The sequence below is a fragment of the Watersipora subatra genome, chromosome 3, assembly GCF_963576615.1.
Source record: "Watersipora subatra chromosome 3, tzWatSuba1.1, whole genome shotgun sequence".
NCBI classification, from domain to species: domain Eukaryota; kingdom Metazoa; phylum Bryozoa; class Gymnolaemata; order Cheilostomatida; family Watersiporidae; genus Watersipora; species Watersipora subatra.
Window position 1 is genome coordinate 58,382,261 of NC_088710.1, and position 26,694 is coordinate 58,408,954.

Genomic DNA, 26,694 nt, shown 5'->3' on the forward strand with positions numbered 1-26,694 from the left:
TTTTAATTTTGTTTTGGTAACTTGCTGTCAACCCTTTCATCTACTAAATGAAGATACAGTTTCACAGTAAAGATATGTTGTCTACCCTAACCCTAAGCTGAATAAGTGTGCAGATTTCAATCTATCTTCATGTATATAAATCTCCAAATTTGTCGTCGTTGTTCGGTGTCTGTCCAGCTGATTAAAATTTATCTAGCATTGAAAAATTCGTATCACAGAAAATTTGATCTTGGAACCACTCATTCACATGGCGACAAGCTAACCTATTAAGCTACACGGGATGCAATGGATTTATAGGGCGATATGAGTCATTATCTGGGTTAAAATACGGCAGCGACCTTGCGTTACGCGCAACATCACTAAAGCTTGCTCTCACGGTTCATGTTGGTAAGTTTAGCAATATGGATCCTAGCTTATTCAAATTAGCCAATGGCAACTACATTATACCTGCCACTGTTTATAAGCTGTCTTTTGATACCCGTGCGACGCCGAGCATTCGGTTAGTCATTACTATAGGAGCTGTGTATGTCCATCCATCTGTGCAAAGAGGTTAGAGGTTGGGGTAAAACATTGTTATAAATGGGGCTCAAACTTGTGGAATTCAGCTAGGTTGACTGCCGCTCTAACATCTACACCAATTGACTACCATCGGGTATCTCAGAATAATTGTGCACATACTCATTGGCACACGTGACGATCTCTTAAGGCTGGTTCAGACTATATCGCCGATCTCGGCGTTAATGCCACAATACTTGGTGATCGTTGATGATAACGATGTTCACACTATCGCAAAACTATCCACGTTTACATCAGTGACGTAGTGTGGCTATTTTTTCGCGAAGAAACCTCTTTGTTTTCGTATGACTGAAATTAAATACTAGTCTCGTAGCAACTGTCATAAACGGAAACAAATAAATCACGCTATCGGCGACCACAAGTTACCATCGCCGAAATGGTTCACATTTAAAAGGCGGTCGTCGATGTTCAGGCGAAATATTGGGAAAGTTTGACTGCTGCAAACTTTCCTGACGCGTCCACGTTGCTTCGTTGATGCCATGGGTTCACGGTTCACATAATCGACGATGAACGTCGAAAGGAAAACGCTGACAAATGGCGATATAGTGTGAACCAGTCTTTACGGCACACTGTTTTCCAGGGTAGTAAAAAATAAAATCTACTAGGTCAAGTGAGATCCAGCCAACATCAAGCACTTTTTTACTCAAGAGCTTCAAACTGATTGGCTAACCCTGTTCATAGCGATTTGTTTTTTGTCATTTGCATTCGCTATTTGTGTTTTTGTATTTTTGCCTTATCATATATTTCAGACTCAGCCACTTGCTCCTAGTTGCACCTGCTCCGTTCGGGTAGCTCGTGATTTGGGGATTTATTTGGGTTACAAATAAATTCTTTGCTTGTCTGTTCGGGTCTTGGTGACCCGTGGTTATTTTATCTCTTAGAGTAGTCTGGCACTGTGGTGTTTTTTTGCTGCTTTATAAAATTTTATTGTTCCTATTTTGTAATCACATTTACATTTATATAGATTGAAGATGACAATATTTTAAAATGTTATACTGTGTTGTTTAGATGCTTGTAGGTTTAGATGAACTCTCTCAACTAATGGTTCTTTTTTAATTCAAAGGGCACCATTGTGTGTATAATTTAGCTAGCTGACAGTTGCAGTGAAGGTAGGTACCGAATGCAGTTTCTAACCCCTAATGCATAACAAAAAGATTGTGCATCCCTCACACAAAAAATTGGATGAGGCGTTCTTTTTTATGAGTGTGAAAGAAACCTGCATGTGTTTTATTTGCAAGGTGACTGTAGCAATGGCGATGCAGCACAATATGGAGAGACACTTAACTACATGTCACAAAACCTAGAATGCTAACCACTGACATGCATGTGAGCTAATGGCAGCTTTGGGTAAGCGATAGTCTCGTATGGAGCCACCATAACATCTGATCGACAAGAAGGCGTCTCCGATGTAGAAGTTGCCAAAGAAGCTGCTGATGATAACAGCCAAAATTATATTTGAAGGTGCGAAAATGGAATTGATCTATTCTCGCCTCTCTATGGCATCCGACTGGAGGCATCTATGATGGCTTGATTTGTGCCAATCATGTCTGGAACCTTGGCCAAACAGATAGATCGGTATCTAGCAAAGCGCAGATGGTTTAGCATTCAATACAGTGTAACAGGTACAGGGACAGCAGCAGTACAACATAGCTGTTGGTTTTAGTACAGATAGCGTTTGAAAGTCTCTCCACGTGTGGAACTCCAGACACTACTGTTATTGAAGATAACCTAGACAAGAGTTGACATTTGTAGCAGGATCAAGGCCCATTTGGTTCGGTAAAGGTACCATTGGTACTGCTGAGTTTCACATGAGTTTTTCTAATTAAAGAAGCCAGTAGCGGTGACTACAGACGAGGTTCCTACTCACTATGTTTCCATGACACGCAAATTTGAGCCAATCCGCACGTTAACCGCATCATGGAAACGGCATAAATCTGCAAGCGAAGCGAGTTGTTCGATTCACAGATCTTTGTTAAATCCATCATGCTTGTGAATAATGGAAACGACACTTGCGAATTATCAGCGTTAAAATATCGTCAGCTATTCCATTCTAAACATTTTCACGCTTCAGTCGTTTTTATTTCAATTTGAGCAGTCTCAAATCGCAATGCACCAACGTTCCAACGATTGCTGCCAAGCTTAGCGTGACAAGACTGCTAGTTATTTATAGTCACTAATTAGGTTAATACTTGACCTATGGGGTCAAGCACTGGCGTTAAATGCATATGCACCCATCGTGCAAATGTTCGTTGGAACACTGGATTGCAAAGTAACTCAACTTTCGCCTAGCCCCAAATGTGTATCATACGAGTCATGAAAACAGTGACTATGATTGTCCAACATACAGGTTTCATAGCTCAGTCTAAACGTGCCACTTGCTAAAATTTTTGCATTGCCACAGCATCATTCACAAGCTGGAATTATGCATGAAAGGGATAGGCTTTGAGCACGATGTGAAAGTTATAACAATATCGGCTCAATATCATCACAAAAGGCAACCCTTGTTATTACTTTATCAAGTTAATATTAAACAAACTTTCTTAAAGTAGTAAACCCAAATCTAACAAAAATAGTTTTATTGCACTGTATTAAAATAATTATTTTTAATTGTTTTACAGACAATGCCTCTCGATCAAACTAACTTCTTTCACATGTGGAATTTGTAAAATTTTCAAGTTCTTAAATTACTTTAAACTAGTTAAGCTTTAAAACATACAAAGTTAAAGCTCTGACCGATCCTATCAACAAATATCATTCTAATATATACTAGACTATCATTCTAATATATACTAGACTATCATACTAATATATACTAGACTATCATACTAATATATACTAGACTATCATACTAATATATACTAGACTATCATAATAATATATACTAGACTATCATACTAATATATACTAGACTATCATTCTAATATATACTAGACTATCATACTAATATATACTAGACTATCATACTAATATATACTAGACTATCATACTAATATATAATAGACTATTATTCTAATATATACTAGACTATCATACTAATATATACTAGACTATCATACTAATATATACTAGACTATCATACTAATATATACTAGACTATCATTCTAATATATACTAGACTATCATATTAATATATACTAGACTATCATACTAGTATATACTAGACTATCATACTAATATATACTAGACTATCATACTAATATATACTAGAAAATTATACTAATATATACTAGACTATCATACTAGTATATACTATACTATCATGCTAATATATACTAGACTATCATACTAATATATACTAGACTATCATGCTAATATATACTATACTATCATACTAATATATACTATACTATCATACTAATATATACTGGACTATCATACTAATATATACTAGACTATCATACTAATATATACTGGACTATCATACTAATATATACTATACTATCATACTAATATATACTAGACTATCGTACTAATATATACTAGACTATCATGCTAATATATACTATACTATCATACTAATATATACTATACTATCATACTAATATATACTAGACTATCATACTAATATATATTAGACTATCATGCTAATATATACTATACTATCATACTAATATATACTAGACTATCATACTAATATATACTAGACTATCATACTAATATATACTAGACTATCATACTAATATATACTAGACTATCGTACTAATATATACTATGCTACCATACTAATATATACTAGACTATCATACAAATATATACTAAGCTATCATTCTAATATAAATTCATAGTTACTAGAAAGTTTCGTGGCTCTGTTGAACAACAGTGCATTACTGGACAGCTGCTACATGAAGCTATTGTTTCAAACCGCGAGTGCTTATAACCAGTAACACGAAAGAAAAAACAACTGGCATCAACTGCATTACTTGTATTATTCATTAAAGGGATCACTTACATAGCAAATTAGTTGACACAGGTATAGGCTGAAATCTAATATAGGATTATCAGCTAGTGCACACTTCTCTTAACACAGTCAATGAATAGATGGTGGCTGACAAGTTTATCGTCTATAAAGGTAGTTTATCCTTAACGTTTTTGAACGTATAATATATGCTCTTTCATAGACTAAAAGTGTTTTTATACTAAGCGATTCGGAGGTGCTATTTTTGTAGCTATTTTCCTTTAAAAAAACTTGCATTGCAAACTGACATGTTATTCTTTAATGGCTGTCGTTCTATCTTTGGCATTAGCCAATAGATTTTATGGTGGTATGTAGTAATATGGTACTAACAAATTAGTACTCAGTGTATCAGTTTCCTGTTAAACATTAATTACCAGCTATCCAAAGGTCATATCCAAAGGTCATGCAAGTCAGAATGGCCACATATCTAAAAGCAACTATACATACATACATATACATAGCTCTATTCATCCATACACATAGCCCTATTCATCCATCAACATACCACTATTTAATCATATGCATAGCTCTAGTACCCGAATTTTTTAAGTGATCTTTATCTGATTTAAATTTGCAAAATAGCTAACAAGCTAGGCTAGCTTTAACCAGCCATGGGAGCGGGTTACACAACAGATGCCCTGGACAAACTCGGATTGTGTTGCAGTCCTTCAACTGCTGATCATTTTGTTAAGGAATTAACGCCAATTATTAGCTGTTTCTCTTCTCAACCTTAAAGGTTGACTCGCAACAAAATTCACATTACAGTTATTTGGTATCAAAAGATTGCCATGTTTTTACTCTGTTGTGTTGTAGATGCAAAATATGTGGAAATGTGATTACAAGCTCTTAAAAGCTCAAAAACTGTAATAAAGATTCAATAACTGTAATGTGAATTTTGTTGCAAGTCAACCTTTAAGGTTACAAGCTCGCTGTTATTGCCCTGCAATAGTGGGAGGCTTTATGTTTTTATAGCATATTACTGACGCATAGCAGTTTTACAACTACAAGTACATTGTCATGCATTGTGTGTACCTGGGACTACGTTGTTTTATGATGGCCTCGCACATGCATGTTATAATTGTTTGTGATTTCCAGACATTTGTACTAGTGTTAACGAGATAGGGAAATAAAACACCACACACTCATCTATAAAGGTCCAAGCCTTCCTGGTTATGAAAAGTTAGTTAAAGCCTGGTGACTACCAAATTGATATACATGTAGAAGAGGTAACTATAAACTTCTGTTTGATATCAAGGATCCAACAATTTCATAAATATAATGTCGATACTGATTTCTGATGTCGCGACTGAAGTGGGACTCAGTTTTCTGGCTGACTTGGCATGGGGCTAAAACCACTAGTTGGTTACCCCGTTCCCTCAGTAGTCTGTTTTTTCGCTAAGGCTAGCTTTCTAAAGTAACTTTTCCAAAATCTAGGATCATTGTTTTGTAATTATTATTGCGCTATACAGTTTGTAAGATATTAGTCAGTCTGGTTGAGGATTTCTGGTTGACAAATCTGGTTAATTCTGGATTTCTGGTTGATTTTTCTGTACTGTGGACTATCATCTTTATTTCTGGCTGAGACTGCTCTATGACAAGCGCGCAGCGGTAACGTTACATTTATATTTTTATGTTGTTGATGACAATAATAGAAGTTGATTGGTTTTCACCTGCTGCCTTATTGTTTGTTTATTACTACTGGATCTTTAAAGTGGACTCGTAAAACAATCAGATTAAATAATCACTGAACGACTGAAAAAAAGGACCCAATTACCGAAGTGCGAATTGCCTGTCTTTGACCTGGGTGAATTCCATTTCTTCATAATAAATATAACACACGTAGACAGCATCACAAATTATATTTGCGAAAAATGATAGTATGATAAAAAATCAAAAATCTTAACTAAAGTAGAGATGCTTAAAATGCAATTTGATTTCTGTACATAAAGTTTGCTGGTTTGCATGTTAAGCCAAGAAATACCCTTACTACTTAATATGTACAATTTTTCCCTAAAAACCCAATAAATAGCACCTTTATACCGTACGTATAACACTTAAATAATAATAATAATGTCTTCTGGAATTTTGTCGGAAGGATTAAAGATAACAAGATTATCTTTGATCTCTGGATTATCTTTCCAGAGAGTTTGTACTTGAGCAGGGTTTGTCTTTCCTCGGTAGTTACGCGCTAGGCAGGTATGAGGAGATAATCACGCCCACTTAAAATTGCAGTGGACAGGTAAATGTTAGCTACCAACAAAACCTTGAGCATAATCTTATTGGTACATTATTGTCGCATACAAGTTAAAAAAAACAGAAGTAAGATTCTTTCTTGCAAAAATTTCTATGAAACCCCATAATATCACCATATGGCGTAAAAATTTGTCTATCGTGAAATAGAAAATATCGAGGACTCGCTATTTTTGCATTGAATAATATCGTGTAATATCAATTTGGTCTTGCATAATAGGAAGTTGTTACGTGAGTCCGAATGCTATTTGGCCACATATTAAACTGAGAAGCAAAGTGCTGACAGACAATAATGTTACAGGTGAAGAATTGTCTCTCACTTGCGTCTCTGTAAGTGATGATGAAGCAGTTGTCTTCTCTGTAGGACCTATGAAAAAAGAGACAAATGTAAAATGAAGAGACAGCATTCTTTCGCTGTAGATATGACGTCTTTTAAATTTGTTGTTGTCCAAAAGACAAACAATAGAGAACTAACTGTCATGGCCTACTAGTTATCCGTGCGGCATATGTATCAAGGCTCGGTGTTTGTAAGATGAAACGGTGAAAATATGATTATACTAGTGCTGAATGACTGTGTAAACTCGAGCTCACTTGGCAATAGGCTATTGTGTCCATGTACGGACAAGTGTCAATATTGTTTCTATCGATGAAAACCCTATAAAAACACTAATAGACAGACTGTCGGCGATGATATTTGGACTTGTTGCTTATGAAATTGTGAACCACTCAACAAATTAGCTTCTACAACAAAAAGTCACTTCGTCACTTGCTTTATGAAATGATCTGCGTTATGTAATTCAACTCCTAAACTAAGAAAAGCGACACTAGCTCACAGAATACGCAGCGAAGTTGGGCAAGGTGTTCGAGTTAGCCCCGAGTGACAAACCCTTGCAGGTGTTTGTGTAAAGGATCAGTAAGCAAAGTGCCAGACTCTAGCACTAGGGAAATGTATCTTGGAGATTGACTTTTTAAAATTGACTGGTTTACTGAGTACAAACATATCAACTTCATGGAAAAGTATACAGAAAAAAACAAACGCTTTAGTATTTACAAGCACTCCCGCAAAATTGAAATGTTACAGCCCTTACCTTGGTCATCCACCCGGAGATTGTGGTTAATGACCTGTATATCATCTGATAGCTGAACAGACTATATGAAAATATGTCTTAAAAACATTTTAACTACCCACAAAATGGTTGTGCCATAAATTCACCAAGACAAATTGTCACAATCTAATAAACTCGAGCTAGACACCTTAGACACATGCCTTAGGTAACTTACTTTTGCTAGAGGTTACAGATTTGAGTGTAGTCCAACTAATAGTCGGCTGTGTGCTAGGAATAGTAGAATCTGTCGTAGAAACTGTCGAATTTGATAGAGCTGTGCTTGTCGGCCCAGTGAAGAGTGGAGGGTTTGTGAATGCTAAAATATGAATTCTTGAGAATTACTAAAAATGATCTGTCACGGTGAGACATTGTATTCAGCAGACCAGCATTTAAAGCATACGATGATCTCATAAGATTTTCAGAAATGTCGGATATTTGCTATAAGATTAACAGCGTGGGTAGCAAAATTAAGAAGTGTGCAATTTATTGTTACATATAGCTGCAAGCTACCTAACTATATAACGCAAAGGTCAAAACGCAAAAGAGGAGAACAGAGAGGCGGTGTGGAATGTGATAACTATTATTAAACTTGGGGCAACTATGCCGTGAAGGGAAGCACACTGGAGGTACAAACTTTGTTCTTGAAATCCTACTTATGCAGTTTTGTTTTTAGTTAGTAAAAAGTTCAAATACTTTGATTTAAATATGTATTTTTCAAGCTGTTATTAAAAATGTTATTATTTTAAATACTATATTGCTAGTAATCATTTGAGCTGTTCACCATGAAGTGACAAGGAAAACTGTATTCTTATTAAAAAAATTTGTTGCTTCGGTAACATTGAGTCTATTATAATCACAGCTGATAACTGTTGAAGTACGAATATGATTCGATAATAATAATAATAATAATATGATTCCAATCATCTGTCACTCATTGTTAAATCTGTTGATCTATTTATATTCACAAATTTGCTCAGTACTTCCCTAATGTTTTTTGAGTTTGATACCACCTAGCCTCATAGCTGTATAGCATATAACTTTATAGCATATAGCTGTATAGCATATAGATATATAGCATATAGCTGGATAACATATAACTAGTTACATATACATGTAGCTGTATAGCATATAGTTGAACGTATCACTGTATAACAATAATCTAACCTTTGTATAACATTAATCTTGTCCATTTGACTTCCATGCGACACTGTGTCTGTCCCCCAATCAAAAGTCTGGAATTTTTGAGGAAATTACGGCACAAAATAGTTGAGTTTGTCAAAGTTCCAACTAGTACCTCTGATACAACTAGTATAGACACGTATACTTCGTTGGACACGGTCTAGTCATAGTCTATGTCGAAGTGATGCCTTACACCTTAGCTAATACGCTAATAAGTAACTATTGTTTGGCACTCATGGAATGTATGCTAACTCATCTAGTGTTGGCTTGAATGAGATATTGGAGATGAACATTATAATTCAGCGGAAGCAAATACTAAGTGCAGCAGAAGATGTCAAAGCGGAGTGTGATGAGAGAATACTACAATAAGTGTAGAACATAAAACCCCATGCGTCAGCTGGTGACAGCATACATGGTAATAAATAATAAGTAGGGACGGTGAACAGATGCCCAGCCATGCTCTCGAGAGGAAGGTAGGCTATGGCATTGTGACCTAAAACTAAACATATCTGTATTTCAACACGAACCTGTTCTAGCGCAAATGTTCGCCCCTTTTGGGCAGGTATGCGTGGCATCTGTAGAGGTGAAGAGAATATGTTAAAATATAGAGATAAGAGATGTTGTTCATTATGATAAATGGTTGACATGGCGACAGATTTGCTGCGCTAATCCAAGCGGTTTCAAGATAAATCTATGATGGTAGAGATGAGTTCAGAAGTAAATGAAGCTCTTGAGAAAGCAATGACACAGAACCAATAGATGTGAGATTTAGCGTTAGGTTAAGGAAAGGCCACAAAACCCGTCATGATGACATCATCGTGAACGAGCAGTGTTTGAGGGAGTTATGCAACTGTGTAGTTAAAAATGAATATTAATTAACTTTTAAAATGGCCTCAGATAAGCTAACATAGCAAAGAATCTGTAGGCAAAGGTCACTGATGCATCGCATATACTGTTTTCTGTGAGGTGATTTAACCCAGACGATAGTCATACACACATACAGTCGTTATTCCAAGCTCAAATCATAACTGATATGAGGTCGAAACGAAAGCCCATGGTTGTTAGCATCATGGTTCTAGTGTCAAGGACACGTCATTGAGCTCAGTCTATTTAATGAGACAAAACTAATGTTAATGACTTAGTATGTTTTAATATTTCTATAGCACAGCCTCCAATCAATAAGAAAGTTCATAGAGATACTAATGAGACCCGTACCCCTAAATGATGGGAACTTATTCTTGATAGATCTCAGTCAAAGAGACCAAAGTACATCATTGAACTCGTTTCCTATTTTCAACCATTCAACTCATATGGTATCATCGCTTCATAGAAAGATAATAGTTAGTAGACGACAGCTTTTCTTAGCGATACTTACTGTCGTTGCAGCAGACACGAACTATCGCCTTCATGTTATAGTTTTTACACGCACTGTTTGCTGATCTTCTGTTACGTATCCCAGAGCTGGTGCCTGTTGATATTGCTATAAAAATAAATTATATAATTTGTAGGAAGAGAAGGATTTAGTTGCGGGAGCATTAAAAGTATAATCAAAGGTTACGGTGAACGAGGGAAGTCCTACATGTACGTGACAATAAAGCCATACATGTTAGAAGATCGACTAAGTCGAAGACAACCCTGGAAAAAGGGTTTAAGTGGTTGCTGTAAATGTCCTGTGCGATGGCAACCCTCGTCATCTCACTAGAATGATGACGAAGCTGGTCTGAGGGATATTTGCAGAAAGTGAAATTAAAAAGTTAATTTATACTTTCAAAATTATTAATGAGTTTAATGCACTTTTTCTCAAATTTTAATTTAGTGATTGGAAGCAGTTCCTTTTGGAAATTGAGGAAATGAACTGGACTTTTAAAGCGCATGTAGTTAACTAGCTCTCTATGCTACACACATATGGAATCATTCTATACATGGGAGATAAATCTCAATAAAGAACAATGAGTTTGAATATTTTGTAATTTTGCTTACTGTAATGGATTGCAATTCAAGACAAGTTTACCACAAAAAATGAATAACTTTGTTGCATAGTATTATTAGTTTCCCAGAACAATCATGTTATATAATATATTAATATTTCTTTGACAAGTTTGATTGATTTGTACTTACATGTGAAATAGTACTCAGTACCCGTGTTATAAGCTAGCCCTCCATATGCTCCGGGGAGTGGGATGAATGAGTCAATGTAGGATATGAATACTGATTGATTATATGGTGAGCTGCAATTGTGTACCTTCTCAATACCATACTGAGTCCTTAGTTGAGATTCACTCGCATCTGATGGGATATAGCAGTCATCGTAGAAATGCTTTGGAAGCTAGAAATGTAAAACGAATGCATTCTAGTTAAACGAAGTTGCACAACTAACAATTTGCCTGAAAGCGAGTCTAGTCATAATGTTCATGATAAGAGATTTCAATAAGATGGTGCTAATTGTAGACTCTCACGCAATGTTTAGCGAGATTATTTAGATACAAAAGCAGCGTGCGATGATATCTCCACTTAGATCTCTCGGGTACAATAGAATAACAAACAACACATAGAATTGATCACCTTAAAATCTACTACAAGAGACACGCAAACAGTGGATGCCTGAAGAATTGATGACATTGGTTAAAGGGTATTACGAGTGTGTCAAGTATCGGACAGTTGAATTGACACACCTGTGCGCTTCCTCACTGCATGGCCATTAGCTCAGAGCTTGTAAGTAAGATGTACATGATGTATGAAGGAAAATACAATCAACAATTGAAAATTGGCAACCAGTGTGTTCAGTACTTACCATATGTTATCAATTGAGTATTTCATAATATAGCTAAACATTAGGCAGACAACTCTTACACGTGAAACAACTTGTATAAATAACTGGCAGATAAGCAGGCCATAAACTTACCCTGTATATAATATAATGCTCTGCTTGAGGTTCTTCACTGTCATAAAATGGGCATAGAAACCGAATTCTTTCCCTTATCTGTACTTCTAATATATGGTCATTGTTTGAGTGAGAAAATCTGCAAAAATTAATAAATGTAAGAAATTAATAATTTAATTTCACTTAAATTAAAAAAATGTTGATACAACCTGATTCTTTAATACAACCTAAAATCTGCAAAAATCACACAAGGTTAATTCACACCCTCTAGAAATTTTATATGCTGGTACAACCTATCTTTACTACGTTATGAAATATTGCATAAGCGCAAGGCGCAAAGCGAAACAGAGAAAAGGCGGCGGAGAAGCAGAAGAGAGTTACTTATAAGTGAATAAAAAACGATAGAGACTTTAAAACTCCATCATATGCTTAGTGCTCGGCTGTAATGCTGATTTATGAGTGAAAGTTGCAGTCTTTCTTTAACACAAGGAAAGGTTAGCGGTCGCTTAAAAACAAACTTTTGCTGATCTATCACTGAGAAGTGATACAAGTTGTTTATCATAAGATACCCAGCAGACAGAAGTGACTATGATCAACTTGTCTACAAAGCTGTTAAATGGAGGCTATCTTTAAGATAAACTACTGGCTCTAAATGACTACGGGTATTAACTCAAGTGGAATTATATTACTTCAATGACCACTGGAGTATCTAATTTAGCACAAAGATTCCTTCACACCCCAGTTGATAATTAATAGCTCGCTTAGGTACAGTCGGGCTGAGCTACGATCACTGGAATTCGAAGCCTCAAACTTAGGAGATATGAATATACTAGTGTCACCCGGAGTGTATCAATAATACAGCTCACTAAAACCTGCTATATATCCACTATATAAAACTTTTACAACAAACTTGGAAGTGTTATGGTTTAGCCATTACGTGCAGCAAACAACACTGATAATAACTATGACATTGTCGAGATAGTCTGTTGTATGGCTGGAAAATAAATTTATTCTGAACATCAATCATTCAGACTAGAGCAGTCCCGGTGATTTTTCTTGTTGCTCACACTTTATGGTATCAATATAAAGTCCATCGATCCTCCCACAAGTCTAAAGCCAGCCTCTGTTAGTCTTTTATCTCTTTCCAATCAACAATTCTTTTTTATGTGCTGATAGGTTTTACAATTTACTAAACAGCGCACTGGCTGTCAGATATTATGATGGAACAAACAGTAAATATTGTTATATTGATTGAGTTGCTATTTTAGGACACACAGACGCACTACTTCCAAAACACAGATTTGAGGTTTTTGTTTCAAGACAATCAAAGGCACCTTTGTAGGAAATCACGCTGGGGGTTCATTGGCAAACACTTGACCAATTTGTCTAGCACTCCAACTGGGTGTAACGTTTAATAGCCATAAATACCGAACTCTGCGAGCCGGTGGGCTGAGCAAGGAATAGCAGAAATATTAAGAATGACTCAGTCTTTCGGGAGACGCTAAAGGAAATAGACCTAATGATCAGAGCCGAAAATTTCGATAAGAATGGCTAGTAATTCTGGCGTCTGTTAAATCTCGCACAGCTCATTTACCAGAAATAATTTCCAGCAAGGTAAATCAACCGCAATATAGGCAAAAGTTAGAATGTATCTAATTTTGGTTTGAATAACAGCTGGTTGTTAATCAACATTGCACCAATTAATGGCTACCAGCAAGGTTATTACATAACATTAATCACCCCTCACCTGAATTTGCATTTTGAGGCTCTAATAGTTGACCGCAAAATCATTCTAATTCAAATTCGGCGTTCATTCAGGGCCATATATAATAAAATATTTATCTATATTAGTTGTACCGTACTTGTCACTCCGTAATCATCCTATCCGTTATACTCTTGGAATTTATGATTCAATCGCAAATGTCAAATGTTGACACACACTCTAGTGAGTTGTAAAAAATATCACAAAGAGGATCGCACCGGAATTACTGACTCCTACCGCCCTTTCTGTCCACAAAGTTTGCAGAGGCTCGCTAGTGGTTAGCACGCCGCTGCCGAGAGTGTTGCAAGTTCTGCCTGAAATTTCTCTGAGAAAATGTCTACAACTTGTCCAGCTGTCTTTAGCTAAAAAGTTTTTACGCATATGCGAGACACTCTCAACCGGTTGGAAGATTAAGCATACTATAATGATGGCTGGCGCTCCATATCATCCATGTGAGGGGGTGTCAAATACAGAGTCGAACTAAAAAGGCATAATTATTGTATTATCGCTATTACTATGTTTCCATGAGGCGGTTAATCTGCGAGCTTGGGTCATCCACAAGACGTAAATGACAAAACTCCGCAAGTCAAGCGAGTTTTTTCACTCGCAAATTTTTTCTGATTGTATCATGCTTGTCAAAGGAGAAAACGTCACTTGCGATTGATGAAAAAAAGCCATGAAAGCTATTCCATTTCAAACATTTTTCAAACTTCAGTCATTCATATTTTAGTTTGAGCAGTTCAAAATATGTCGCCACGACCTTTGACATAGAAATCCTCATCTTTTTTAACAGTGTCCGTGTTAATCCACAACACGCAAATATCCATTATAGTATTTGTCTCAAGTTTACTCAACGTGCACACAATTCCAAATCCGCTTCTTCGCGCAATGGAAACAGTGTATATCCATCGAGCTATGACTTGGGTGACTAGATCAGTTACTAGCTAACAGTGTGTCACAAAAGGCATCAGCAAGAGTGTTTCAAAGCCTCTCTCTGGGAAGAAGGCAAACATTCATTATGCGAGCTTTGCTTGTTTGGACGTGTGACTCAGACAAATGTTATCCTAAATCTTTTCCTCGCGTCTGCTGGAGACAGAGCTGTTATGGTCAGGACTCAATCGATTTTATCGCAGACAGCAAACAAGGCCAAAAAGAGAATGAATGGGGCTGGGTGTGCGATGACATAGCATATCGTCTCACTGCCAGCATTAATCATTGTTTCGAAGTGAAAACTATTCAACCCAGTTGTCAGTACCCACGGCGATCTGTCTAAAAGCGATGCTGGCTCGGGTTACAGTTTAATTTTCTAGATTTCTTTTGTTAGATGTCGCACGTCGTTATTATGCGCGACGGCCATTTAAGAAGCTAAAAACTTATTTTATTAATTGTTCTCCTTCACAATGAACAATAAAAATGGGCCAAGCAGGAGGCAGACTCGGGCGCAGAGAATGTACTAGTTACCTCAGTGTCAACAACAATCGCCTCAACGATATCAACTAAACTTAAAAATAAATATTCTTCTAGCAAAGAGAGTATTGTTCACTCGCACTCCAAAGTCATTTAACAACTCGCCCACCCAGCAAGGCTGCTTTTCAAAGTTGTTATTAAATACACAAAAAATAACACAACTACATCTTTTGTGTACGTGTTAGAAAGGACCTTGCAATTTTGTTAATTGAAATACTAAAACTGCAAGGTGGTCTTAGAGGCAGTAGAGGCCACAACATCGACCTGGTTACCAGAAATCAGTAAACTGCCAGATGAGCAGGTGGAGGCTGACATTCTCTTAAATAACAAATGAAACATGGAGATATGATTCCCATAATGCCAACCTCTATGATTTGTTTGAAATGTTATTGCGTTGCTGCTACGAGTGATATAACTTCAGTAGTGTTTTGACGTTGCTAGAAACTAAAAAGTGTTTGATCATAGGTGAGGCAGCTGCCAAGTTATAAATGGTGAAAAGGTCAAATAAGACCTCTTTGCAGATTGCCCATTAGGGTGAAAAATCAATCTGTAAACAGGATTGTGTCGGCTGACTAAATCGTACCTGGGTGCAAAAAGTTTACAGAAAAATACGAAAGAACAATGAAAGAAATCATGTAGCCTATATCTGTCACATAAGGATTGTAAGCATGCATAGAAATATGCTCGTTAGATGGCAAGATACGGCGTGTTACATAGATTGATCCTGGACAAAGAGCTGCAGTTATTTTTTCTCTGCGACCAGCATTGTATTGTTTTTACGCATATTGTTTCAAACAATCTTAGCAATATTTTGATTAAAATCTAGCTTGATTGAATGACTGGAGCTGGCTAATTCAGTTATTATTCTAACGGTCCATTATGTTTGAAAGGAGATGAAAGTGGCGAAGAGTGAGCTGACTATAGGTGAAGCCGTATCAAACCTATTTGATGACTGATTAAGGGCGACATCAGACATTCCAGGTAATAATATTTATGGAAGGAGGTCCATCATGTCAAATGAAACTAATCAAAAAGTCATTTATTTACAATTTTTAATTAGAGAATTGAAGTGCTAGTCCATTTCGGCCATTTAGTCAAATTGAAAATTTACGCAGTTTAAGAGAACGTTTATTATTCCTCATTAACTGGTGACTCAAGGGGAATATTTCAAGACTAGAACTATCGGAAAGAAAGAAGACGCGCTGAGGATCGGGTAACACTATAATAACACCTCAAGCATGAGAACTGCGTTCCTCTCGACTCATCGCTGTTATTTGATCTCTTCACGCAAGACAAACCATATCAGAGACATTCTACTCGCGTACAGGTGAGATTAGCGCGCATAACAACTCTTAAAGGTTGGGCCCATCCACAATGTTTAACTAAAAGTGCAGTTTGTGGCTTTCCACTATTTATGAAACAAAAACCTTTGAGTGACTGTTACTGGCGGCTGTCTCAAGCTAGTGTCAACTGTTTGCGTTAGATGATGAAGGAGATGACGGTGCCACATTCATAGAAAGAAATGTGTTATTAACTGTCATTATTGGGAGTGCGGCGAAGAGCTACCTACTGCGGCTAATCGCCGTCAGCTGTTGCGCAGCTCGTCCTCACGAGTGAGATTTGAGAGCTCTTTACGAGGCAGCAACCAACAAAGAGCTCGAAACAGCTCTTCATAATTTTCTATGCAATAATGCAGCCGTACCGAGCAGAACTCATCTACTCGCCCCCTCACTAATCCCCAGAGTTCCTTATGAGAAATGCTAGTTTAAGTATATTTGAAGAAGATTACACTTATCAAGCAAAAAACCACAATTCCAAGGTAAATAGTTTTAATTCGTGGAGCAGTGATAGGAAATGAGGTTGGTTGACTTTATGAGATGGACAGATGCCTCTCTGTCAGCTTGCTCATGTTCCCACAACCAGAAGCCTGTTAAAAATGTTTCTGCTTTGCAGTGTCAATCTAGTACAAAGATAGAATGAGTGAATCCTTGAATAGTCTGGGAAAACAATGATAACCTGAGCGGATTATGCTGGATTAACCATTCACCAATCCTGCTTTAGACACCGCCGGACCTCATTCCTTCTATTGAATGTTTCTCACTGAGCGCATACTCAAATAATCATAGACCTGCCTTCAACTTTGCGATCATCTAATTATAGCTCATTAAATTGACAATTCTATGTCTATTGTACCAATTATAGGTTTAGTGAGTGCAGATGGGTCAGTCACAATTCTTATTCTTATTATCGGCAGCTTTTCAGCTGACACCTAGTAATTAGGGGAGGGACGGATCAACTTGGATTGTGCCCTGTGATCATCTCGTAACATCCACTATTCAAATACTAAAGTGCTGTGAATGAAGCTACAGCGGAGGTGGTTAGCAGGTGAAGATATAGTATAAACGGTAACATCTAAAATGTTTGTATACTGGCCACGAATGCCACCGGCCTCTTTCTCTAATTTATCACAGTTCAGTCAGATGGCAGAGATAATTGAAATTAATATATTCCCAATGTGCCACGCCTTCAGACAGAGAAACCAACTTTGAAGGTTTATGGGCCTAAATCGAGTTAATCATCCAAAAGGTTAACTCACTTCTTGCTAATTGCTGCTTCCCCTCGACAACAGCCAATCATCTGAATACACTTTGCACACCGCACGAGATTCCGCAGCACGCCAAAAATTTTATGATAAAAACCGAAAAGGCAGAGGAGTAACAGACCATCTTATTTTTTGTATTTATAATTAATGCGACTTACAGAGAAGAACTAGTGTACTTACATGTAAGTACATGAGAGTTGCATGTACTTACATGTACTTACATGAGAGTTACATGTGAGTTACAAGTGTACTTACATGCTGTTAGTTTTGTTCCAATAGATATCCAGTGGCGGTGCTGTCTCGACACCGTCTGTTGCCAATGATAGAGTCCCAAATATCGAGAGCATAATATGCAAAAGGGTCATGTTCCTCGTGGTATGTGTGTGTGCGGCTGGTTCAGTCCATCTGAAACAACCAAATAGCATGGTGTTCCTAAAAAGTGTCACTCCTAAGCAAGCCGATGACTGTCTCCGCGGGTAAACAATGAGTCATGTATGATTTTACAGCTTTGCGATACTCCAACAGTTTAAGTAAACGAGTGACTGGCGAAGTCTCTAACAACAGATTTCTGAGCTCGACGCTAAAAGAAGGTGAAAAGTGACAAGTATAAGGACTACTTGGCAGGACACCTAATCGTGTGCAATGCTTCTGTACAATGGCTTTGGTAGCTCAAAGCGATCAGAGCTGCATATTAAAGTGGGCGGAGCTTAATAACAATTAATCAAATGGAGTAGGGTAGATAACTCCTAAGTAAGTTTGTAAGACTTTTATGCGGCTAATGCGGCCTCAGCACTCGAGGGATTATGTCTGCGAGCCCGCTGTAATTATTAACTCGTTACCAACGCATAAATATTAATAAAGCTAATCTCAAGCTAATGAAGATAAACCCTTTGGGAAAAAAACTGAATACAAACAAGTGACGGAAAAGCAGTTACAAAATCTGTGTAGGAAATTGAAAAATGGTGAAGCATGGACTTTCCCTTCACTGCCTGAAACCTGTAGCAGCTGTGTTCGGTATGGTAGCTACTCAAACAAACATTTGTCTGTAATACTTGTTGTATACAGCTGTTACTTCTATATCAAATGGATAGATAGTTTCACTGATGCTTTTGAAATAGCCAATAGACTAGAGACATGTAATACAAACTAGTAAGACCAGCAGATACATCTATTGAGATAATACGTAGTAAACAACTAGTTGGCAGCTCTGTATTATCAATTGAGATACTGACAGCGAATCTTAACGCAGATAAAAATAGAATACAAACTGTTTGTTCTGTCTCTACACGCTGTCTATGCGTAAACTAAACACCAGCTACTAGGACTACTACTAGGATATGCTTGAGCTAACTCACTGTAAACTACTCTGTATCAGCTTCAAGTCACCTGACCAATAGAGTTACCTTTTTGTTAAAGATGAATTTACACAAAATTTTAATAGATTTTATCAGAAATTATCAGTAATTTTTTATTATTTGTAATTGTTTTAGATGCTTTAGGTGATTTGACTGCCAGGATGTTTCAAGATTAAAATTGATAAAACTTCATCGCGATTAAAACACTCAGAAAGTAAGCGCGTGTGAAATGACATCACTAGTTGCTGTAGTTGATATCAGCTGTTGCATTCAAGTTGCAGCGCCACGCGTCTCTAATTTGTCAGTCTCTTTGCAACTATGGATGTCATAATCGCACATCGTTTGATCTGAGCGTTTTAACCGCGATCAAGTTTTATCGATATTAATCTTGAAACCTCCTGACCATCGAATCGCCTCATAGATCAGAAACAATCAGAAATAGAAGAAAAATATCAGTTTCATACCGAAAATTTACTAGAATTTTGTGTAAGTTCATTTTTAATATTGCGCTTAAAGTTCGTATATTTTAGTAAATCATGTACTCTTTGAAAACACTAATGAGATTACAAGTAAAAACTGTTTGTTATAAATATTCAACACATTCATGACTATTTAGGTACTTTGCAATGTATGATTATCATACTTGTACGTTGCATAAGCTAAAATATTATCGTTATTTGATTAATAGGGTGTGCAATCGAGTTCTGTTGTCAGAGCTCCAACAACCACTGACAACAGGATGGCCCGTTTTCAAATCACTATGTACGCTTACTGATATAATTATGAGAAAATATTCTTTGTTGTCACAGATAAAAAATGGCACGCGTAGGCAAGCCTCCGGATGATTCTACTCGTGAGCATGACGAATAACTGATCTGTACGCTTACCAAACATATTGTATCACCCGATTCTGGAGTTTATCCAAACATATTTGTCACCACTTTTGTTGAGGCCAACTGAAATACTATCGAGATCGGAATGTTTAAAGTTTTAGCAAAGATAGTCTCTCTATTATAATAAGCAGGCTTCACCGATGACTACAGACCGAATGCTTCTACAGCTATTGTTTTCAACAATCTGTTTGCCCTTTGTGTTGTTATTGAAAAATATACAGTACTCTCTGTTCGACGGAACAACAGTTTCTTCAAATCACATAAAGAGCAACGTTAAAGACCACAATACCAAAATTGTTGATTTGGGTTGGTTGTCGGGTAATGGAGGCCTACGCTGCCATACTTCCTATAAAACTACCATTTTCCCAACCCATATCTATCATACAACATCAGATCATATGAGGAAATACTAGAAGATGATTTTTAGTAATCTGGTTGGTCAGGAGACTAAATTGTTTCGTTTCCACTAGACTATGACTGCTCTCAACTAGGGGTGGAGGTTGAATGTGACGGATGGAAGAATGCAAAATCATGATTGAGAAATTTAGGAATGCCATCTGATAAGCCGTGAAGTGTCTATACCTACTAAAGTCATTCGTTCTGGCCGCTTTAAGACCACTGCTTATACAGATAAAATCATTTGAAAATAGCTGTTGTATCGTAGAAGTGGTTCTGCTGCGGAAACAGAGATTATGCAATATTTTTGTTCAATGCTCTAAATATAGTTTATGAGCTGGCAGCGAAGTCAGCAGACGCAGTGCCATTAAAATGTTTATTTATGTTTAGCTATATTCTGTCCCAATCAAATATATTTGATGCAGTTGGCAAGACTACACATACGGTGGGTCTTCAGCTGCACTGCCAAAGCTCTTTCACTGAACCATAAGATTTAATAGCGCGTTCTGAGTATTACACCTGCGACTATTTCAAAACCATTTGCTTGTTTGTTCAAAAGTTCACCTCATAATTTATATATGACTTTTACATAACTCCTAAAAAATTGATAACTATTTTAAATTCACATCGTTACTATTATTTTTTAAAAATTTAAATTTGTAGAAATCAAAGTTAAAATCTAGTAAAATACTTTTTTAGATGGAAAACAAGCTGATTATAATTTTGTTACAGCGTAATTAATATAACTTACGTAAAATAAGGAGGTCTCTGATTTGGTTGGAGAGCATTTTACATCTACCTCTTACTAAACATTTCATGCAAAGACAAGTCCTGGTTCATAACATAGCGATTACATCACTCACTATTCCGGTACAATATTAGATAAAACACTGAAAGTTTATACTCTCCCCTATCTTGGTTACTTAGTAAAAGAAAAACACACAGTGTGTAAAGAACATAACAAAATTAAATCTCTGGTTTTCACCTTTATAAAAGAGTTCTAAAATTGTGACATTTACATCTGATAAACTTTGAACTTGGCAGCTGATTGAGTCACTCACATGTAACAGCTGCCAAAAAAGAGAGTAATTCACTGGTTAAACTATAATGTAGAATGCTTGGAGAGCTGATCTGCAATGCCCTATAGAATTAGCAGCTACTAGTTATTTTACAAACTCGCTGATAGGGTCTTGATGGATATTTCTGCCAAATTCAATTTTAAAGGTTCGAATCACCAAAGATATGTTTGAACTTGATAGCACAAAAAAAGACGTTAACACGTGCTCTTCTTAAATGTTGCAAATATGTTTAACGGTTTATAAGAATAGTCATTTTTAAAAGCTTTTTGTACAAATATATGTGAACTTAATTCAATATCAGTCATTCAATATTGTATCCTATAGTCTCGAGAATAAGTCGAAAAATAATATTTGTATGCCGCTACTATAATGGGGAGGAGACTACCTGATCGTTTAGAGGCCAAATTCAGAGTGAAGACAAATCCAATATAGGCAAAGTACAGAATCAATTCATTATTTGTCTGTATGGTTAACAATTCAACTGGTAATTTGTTTTAAATACAATGGTAACTTATCTATCGTTTGCTTGTATTCTCCTCTATCATTATCCATCTTTTCAAACTTTTCATTTGCTCTTCCTCTTATGTATTCTAGCTAGCTTACCCATTTTCAGGCCACGTTTTTCGCCTACTGTTTTAGCTCACAAATGTTTTCACGATCTTTCCAGGCACTCATAGTAAACGTTCTTACAGTAAAGCATTATATTTTATTGTCATCTCTTAATGCAAAAAGTTATGTGCATTTAATTAAGCCTCTTACTCTAGATCATACTCATAAAATATGCTGTTTCTAGAAAATTCCATAGCTGAGTAATCAATTCGCGGATGAACTGTTTGAGATAAGTTTGTAAAAGAACCTCTCCCAACTTTATAGCTATTAGGAACTTGACTATTATTAACTTTATAGCTACTGAAATAGTCTTCCCTCATCTTAACTTTCTGTTGTGCCCAATAGAAACACAAGAGGAAACGCTGTTCTTCTGCTTTATCTCGTGTCATTTACAGATGTTTATGAATCATGTGACAGCTCTGGAAAGCTCTCACTGTTGAACACTTCCTGTTGAGCTCCCTTAGTAATCAACAAAACTTCCATCACTTTTAGAGGTTCACCTAAACAAGTTCTATTATAGACTCCTGGTACAGAGTCAAATGCAAACACTCAAAATAACTTTGATTTTTGCGAAAACAACCCTAAAGTAGGCAGTGCAGGTAGCCAGGATTTATCCTTCCACTAATTAAGGTCAGAAAAAAAGGTTTAGTTTAAAAAGATGAGTTTTTTTCTAAGAGAATTGGCAAATATAATTAAAAAACATAAAAAGCTATTATCTACATGTATTTTGCTATAAACTACAATATTGTAGTCACTCTCTTTTGTAACAAAATGTTTATCTTTGTTCCTCGCCTAGTCGAAGTCTAATATCTCACTTTTGTAAAAGTTAACAGATGGAAACTGAATTAGTATTAAATTAATGTTATCTGTCTCATGTTATGTAAACACATTACATGAGTATGGATATGCGTAGCTATCAATACCCATGTACAATCAATGTCATCTGTCTCATGTTATGTAAACACATTACATGAGTATGGATATGCGTAGCTATCAATACCCATGTACAATAAACTACAATGTGTTAATAGCAGACGTAAGTAGGTTTAGACTTACACGCTAGAATCTCTTTAACGCTGCAACTCCTTATACAGAATAGTCCAAAAGCGACGAGTCAACTCAGAAGAACGTAAAATGTTTTAGAAGCAAATTGAGTCGTCTCAGAGACACCTTTGGTCGCAAAATGACTGAGAAGAGAAGTCAGATACTGGATAAGTTCCTTATCGTCGCAGATGTTACAGGCGAATAATTTTAAGATATTAGAATGATTATAAGTTAATGGCTGAATCAACACCTGAATAAATGGTTAGATCACGGTGTCTTTACAGGAAAGTGGGTGAAGGCTACTGATGCCTTATAACTTATGTGTGTGTAGATATGCCAATAAGGGTGTTAGTCACGCATCATTAGACCTCCCACCGACTCGAGGCTTAACATTCATTAGCTAATGGGGAGTTTTGGTATTCAATCTTAGACCAATGGTTAGAGACAAGCAGGAACCGCCATCTAGTGACATTGCAAACTGAAACAGTGTATGGTCGCTGCCAAAAGTTAATAGATGTAATTACAGTGACATTGACACGAATGCCTCACACAAAAAATCTAAATTCTTCTTTCGGAAAATTGAATTGTCACAAATAATCTGATAGAAGAAGTGTGAGAGTGATTAGTATGTCATTAATATTTCATTTAGAATCGTCGGCTCCTTTCACTATTATTTGCCCAATGACCAGAGGAGCCAGAGAGAAACGTATGGCGTCAAACTGTGGAGCCTGTCTCTTGGCACCACACCCACTTCTAATGAGCTATGGCACATCAAGACGGTGAGTTCTAATCGCTGTATATTTTAGATTTCAGTTGATCTAAAACTTATCCACTAAAACCTAAGGCTAACCTTTATTTTTAATTTTTTACTAGTGTAATAGCTTGAGTACCAAGGAGTCCAAAACAATAAAAATTCAGAATTAAGGCTTTAATTCAGTACATTATATATGGTAATGTTAGCAAGATATGATGGCTCCTAGCTAAAGACTGGTTAACACTATATCTCCGTATGTCGATGTTAATCACACAAAACTTCGATGATCGTCTGTAATAACATTGTTCACACTATCACAAACCTATCCGTATTTCCGCCAACAAACAGTCCGTAGTATAGCGTTATCATTATATGATGTAGCCACAACAATGATGAGATGCTAGTCCCGCAGCAACTGTCATGAAAGAAAATAGAGACTGAGCAATCCTCGACAACCAATCACCATCACCGAAGTGTTGCGCAACGCATAGGCTGTTGTAGATGCTCGGCAAACTATCGGGAATGTATGACAGCTGCAAACCTTTCCAACGTATCCTCGTTGGCCCGACGATGTCATCGGATACAGTGCACATAGTCGACGAGTAATCGCTGAGAGGACAATGCCAACATACAGCGATACAGTGTAAACCAGCCTTTAGTAGGAGAAAAACACTGTGAAGTGAGCTTAAAAGTTAACTGACAGCAGAAATGTTTATTACACTAACAGTAGCAGATAAATTAAGATTAGTGTTTGAATGATATTTTTGTGTATTTCAACCAAATACCAGGTTTTGTCAATACATTAATCAAAATTTACAGAAAAATCCAAGATCTTTACAAAATATCAACCTAAAACAGCTGCGGTGCTATATAATTATATTTAAAATTTAAAATCACTTCGTTTTTTAACTAGGTTATCAAAATATTGTTCATCCCAAAATTCTTATTCAGGAAAGCAGAGCATGAGTTGATAAGTTTTAAACAAGTGGCTTCCGAGAGTAGCTATAACTTTTATAGACTACTTTTTTAATTTCCTATTTATTTGACGGAAGAATTTCTTGCTAGCGAACATCACAAAATGAAGCCTACACACACGCTGATTAGCGTAATTCTATAACCACCGCTTAAAAGTTAACTTGATAACTAGATTTTTAATTTGATAAAAATAAATATGACACAAACCTTTTCAGTATTTGTTAAATATGCTTTGACCTTTGACTTTATATTATAATTGGCTGCCATGTTGGGTAGCCAAAACATATAGCGTGACTTGACTAGATGTAGAGGTTATATTAGAATGTTGGTCAACAGGACCGTTTTTGTCTCGTGTTCACTCATTGGATAATTTTCAGCATTAATACCACCGAATATTAAACGTCTATGTTTGGCTGGAAAAATGACCTCTCTGTCACAGCTTGGATCTTGCATCGTGTGTCTTGTTGTGCCCCAAATGATTTTTTGTTCTTCAAATATTAATGTGATTGACAAACGAAATATTGTGATTGGTATAAATATAAATATATGATATGTAATAAATATAAATATATAATATGAGATATAATAAATATAAATAAATGTAAATTAAAAATATTATCAGCTAACTTTTAACAAGAACTGCTACACACCTTTGCTCATTTTTAAAATTTTGTTTGGTCAGTTTTGTTCACAACAACTCAGTTTTTCATCTCTTTCTCAGAATTTGGTTTTATTATGATATCTTTCTTTGTAATGCAAAAACATTGGCATTATAAAATTACACTGCAACAGTTTTTAGTTTTAGGATTACACTAGAAGGGGAAGGAATGAGTTCTTGGAACTACGTCGCTCATCTTCAACATCCGCCTGAGCTATTCAAGCTTGTTATAGAAACACTCATTTTATAAACTACTATCCATGCAGTCTAAAGTGCAGTAAGAAATCGTCAGGTGTGCCGATGAAGCACAAGGAATAAGTATGTGTCTAGCTATACCACAAAAATGGAATACAAACAAGTATCGCAGGTAGTGCATACTTGGCACCTCTTTTGTTGAGGTCAACTGAAGTACTCTAGAGATTGGAATTTTAAAATTTTTAGCAGTGAGAACTCTTCTATTATGATATAATATATATTATATTATATATTACAATAATATGTATATATTGTATATTATGACTATATATAGGAATATATAATAATATATTCATGTTATATATATTATATATAATATATTATAATAATATATATTATATAATATATCTTATGAATATATATATGAATATGTATTCATATATATATATATATATTCAAGTTCGAATTCCGCATGTTGCACTCTTTTTCCAACCACCATCCGTGGCTGAGAACAGATGGACAGACCTTACTCCTATTATAGCAAAAGTTGTTTTCTTCCTTCATCAAACCTGAGACAGAGCTTTACTAGTTCAATGCGTCTTGACTCAAAATCTAGCAGGGGTCGTTGGAACTGGACACTGAGTGACAGAACACTAGAATGAATGTAAGGAACTGAGGCTACAACTGGTATTTGCAGAGTTTTTGCTGCCTCTGTGTAACAGAAGGTTCGGTTGTCAAGGAGATAAAGACAAAGCAGAAACCAGATAGGAATATACATGTATACATCAAAAAGCTTTTATGGTCATGAGACATATCAGAGAAATCTATTGACAATAATATTCCCAGGCTGGAAGACTCTCTTAATTAGGTCAAACGAAGTTCATCACTGCTTGTACAACTTGAAACACTATGTGTCCTTTATCAGTCACTCCACATCAACAGAGAAATCAGTTAGACA

General features: G+C 36.2%; 1 protein-coding gene across 3 annotated transcripts; it reads right to left on the bottom strand.

Moving 5' to 3' along the window:
• Positions 1–6,373: 6,373 nt before the first annotated feature.
• LOC137391330 (ephrin-B2a-like) lies at positions 6,374–23,343 on the bottom strand. 3 transcript variants are annotated; one of them, XM_068077771.1, is made up of 8 exons: positions 23,167–23,343; positions 18,034–18,183; positions 11,969–12,086; positions 11,185–11,392; positions 10,442–10,546; positions 9,594–9,641; positions 8,063–8,203; positions 6,374–7,148 (listed from the first exon to the last, which is right to left on the bottom strand). In XM_068077771.1, exons 2-8 carry the CDS (start codon positions 18,141–18,143, stop codon positions 7,009–7,011), a joined length of 870 nt encoding a protein of 289 aa, XP_067933872.1. In that variant the 5' UTR covers positions 18,144–18,183; positions 23,167–23,343; the 3' UTR covers positions 6,374–7,008. The 3 variants fall into 3 exon arrangements, with proteins under 3 accessions (XP_067933872.1, XP_067933870.1, XP_067933871.1); XM_068077769.1 differs by lacking the exon at positions 23,167–23,343 and having other exon boundaries at positions 18,034–18,421; XM_068077770.1 differs by lacking the exons at positions 9,594–9,641; positions 23,167–23,343 and having other exon boundaries at positions 18,034–18,421.
• Positions 23,344–26,694: the final 3,351 nt, after the last annotated feature.

Coding starts and splice junctions, on each gene's coding strand:
- LOC137391330 (XM_068077769.1), bottom strand. CDS start 18,203: ATGCTATTTGGTTGTTTCAGATGGACTGAACCAGCCGCACACACACAT. Junction 11,393..11,968: donor AGCATTATATTATATACAGG/GTAAGTTTATGG, acceptor TTACATTTCTAG/CTTCCAAAGCATTTCTACGA. Junction 10,547..11,184: donor TACTGAGTACTATTTCACAT/GTAAGTACAAAT, acceptor TTATTTTTATAG/CAATATCAACAGGCACCAGC.